The following is a 2,768-nucleotide window of genomic DNA, read 5'->3' on the forward strand; positions in this document are numbered from 1 at the left end:
AAAGAAAGAAAGAAAGAAAGAAAGAAAGAAAGAAATTAGCTTGATAAACAAAAGAAAAACCCTTAAAGCCTTCCCAACTACCTCAGACTACTCACACAACCCCAATACCTTAACACTAGCCTCTGGATCCATATTTGGGTGTACAACTTCAGAAGAAGACTTCAACTTTATTAGAGCACATGCCTTCAGCTTTACTGGAGTACAGACTGTATCTAGGTACCCCAGCACTGCTAGCTGTCCTAGATACCAGGTCTGTCCTAGGGACTGCAGAGGCCAGACAGGTTCTATGGAACCCAGTCTCCATCCCTTCCTTATGGCTACATATTCTGGTCTACAACTTCAGAAGAATACTCAGGCTTTGTCAGAGGCCAGATCAGATCTAGGGACCCCCTAGAAGAAAATAAAAACTCCAGAGGGGGCACCAAACTGAACCTGAAGACTCACTGGTAACCAGTCATTTAGGCCATTAGACCAGAGAAGAAAGAGAAACCAAAGAAGAAAACACCCATATAACAAAGACAAACTAAGGATTAAACACCTAGACCTAAAATCATCCTAAATACATATGCTTAAACACAAGTGTAAGAACATAATAAAAGTAAAGGCAATATAGTATCACTAAAGCCCAGCTCTCCTACAACATCAAGACTGTTTTCTTCATTTGTGTTGTTTGAGGGTTTTGCTGGGTATAGTAGTCTGGGCTGGCATCTGTGGTCTCTTAGAGTCTGCAAGACATCAGTCCAGGCCCGTCTAGATTCTATTGTCTCTGTTAAGAAGTCAGGTATAATTCTAATAGGTTTGCCTTTATATGTTAACCTATAAACACAAATGAAGTACAGGAAAATAGCCTTAAAATTACTTTATGAAATCAATAGAGGTCCTTAGAAAGCATATGAACAAATCCCTTAAAGAAATTGAGGAAAAGACAAACAAGAACTTGGAAAGAAACTAGATGTCCCTCAGTCAAGGAATGGATAAAGAAAATGTGGTATATTTACACAATAAAACATTACTCAACTGTTAAAAACAAGGACACCAGGAAATCCGATGGCAAATGGATAGAACTAGACAAAAAATTCATCATGAGTGTGGTAATCTAGACAGAGAAAGACAAACATGGTATGTACTCACTAATAAGTGGATATTAACTATAAAATTAAGGAAAATTATGCTACAATCCACAGACACAGAGAGAGTAGGTAACAAGGAGGGTTCATGCGGGCACAGCCAGATCTCCCTAGGTCGGGGAAATAGAAGAGACTTTATGAGTGGACTAAGGGTAGGTGAGGATGGGAACATGAACAATTGGGTTGTGGGGGACAGAAGAGAATACTGAAAGAGACTACTGGAAAAGGGGGGGGGCACTTGGTGGTCAGGTAAAAACCTGGCAGAAGGAAACCTCTCAGCAATCTACAAGGAAAACCCTAGCTTAGACTCCTTGCAATAGCTGATATGTTTACTTTATTGGTCATCTCCTGTGAAGAAATTGCTGCCGAGCACAATTGTCATTAGAGAGGCATCATCCAACAACTGATGGAAAAAGATGAAGACCCACAGGCAAGCATTAGGTAGAGTTTGGAGAATGCTGCAAAAGAGGAAAAGAAAGGAGTGTAAGAGCCAGAGGAGTCAAGGACAGCACAAGAAAACTCACAGAATCAACTAACCCGGACTCATATGGGTTTAGAGAAACTGTAACTGAGAGCCAGGAAGCCCACATGGGACTGACCCAGGCACTCAACATATATATTGCAGTTGTATAGTTTGGTCCTACTGTGGGACTCCTAACAGTGGGAATAGGAGCTGTTTCTGATTCTTTTACAGGTTTTTGAGACCCTACTTAACATACTGGATTACCTTGCCCAGCCTTAATACATGGGGAGGTGTTTAGTCTTACTATGACTTGATGTGCCATGTTTTGTTAATACTAATGGGACACCTGTTCTTTCCTAAACAGAAATGGAGGTGTAACCTGGGGTATTAGAGCAGAGTGGGATTGGGCCAGAGGGACTTGGAAGAAAGGAGAGAGGGGAAACTATGGCCAAGATGTAAAACAGACAGACAGCCAAACAAACAAACAAATAAATAACAGTTACCAAAAGTGATGACATTTCTTGACCAGCTTCGTGTGAAGTTTGGCTTAAACGATCCTGTTGGTTCTGTTCTTTGGCTGATGTAAACAAAACAGCAGAAGAAAATCATGTTTGGGGATTGCATTAAGCAAGGAGGAGGAGGAGGAGGAGGAGGAGGAGAAGTATAGTCAGTGCTGCCAGGCAGAGAAACTACAAAAGAGAAGGCAGGAGCAGAAGGAGGAAAGGACTCCAGGAGCCAGCCACCCAACTACAAAACCAGCTGTGAAATAAGGAAAGAAAAGAGTAGAGAATAGAGAAGCCCAGAGACAAAAGGTTGATGGGATAACTTAGATCAAGAAAAACTGGCAAGAAACAAGCCAAGTTAAGGTCAGGAATTTGTAAGAAAGAATAAGTCTCCATGTATTTATTTGGGAACTGAGTGGTAGCCCCACAAAGAGAAAACAGTAAAAAAGTATATCCAAGTATACATGGGTTCTGTTGTTTTTCTTTTAAACTATTAAAATTGCACCACAGTTTCCCCTTACCTCTGTTTAAATTATTTTATTAATGAAATTAAGAACCAAACCAAAAAAAGGCCAGATTCTCCCTATCTTAATAGACTTAAATAGCTCTGGAGTCTATTTTCTCTCTGGTTGCCTCCTAGGGACCTTTCAGAAGAAGAAGAAGAAGAAGAAGAAG

The 2,768-nt window shown here is 40.6% G+C and overlaps 1 protein-coding gene across 1 annotated transcript in view; it reads right to left on the reverse strand.

The window, feature by feature from the left end:
- Positions 1–1,461: 1,461 nt before the first annotated feature.
- The window catches only part of LOC102001831 (selection and upkeep of intraepithelial T-cells protein 10-like), a 29,632-nt gene continuing 28,325 nt past the window's right edge, over positions 1,462–2,768 (reverse strand). Inside the window, exons 7-8 of the mRNA XM_013348501.1 lie at positions 2,094–2,167; positions 1,462–1,530 (exon numbers count right to left, since the gene is read on the reverse strand). Of these exons, the coding sequence (XP_013203955.1) occupies positions 1,462–1,530; positions 2,094–2,167 (143 nt within the window). The remainder of the gene's footprint in view (positions 1,531–2,093; positions 2,168–2,768) is intronic.

This window comes from Microtus ochrogaster, chromosome 10 (genome assembly GCF_000317375.1).
Source record: "Microtus ochrogaster isolate Prairie Vole_2 chromosome 10, MicOch1.0, whole genome shotgun sequence".
NCBI lineage: Eukaryota > Metazoa > Chordata > Mammalia > Rodentia > Cricetidae > Microtus > Microtus ochrogaster.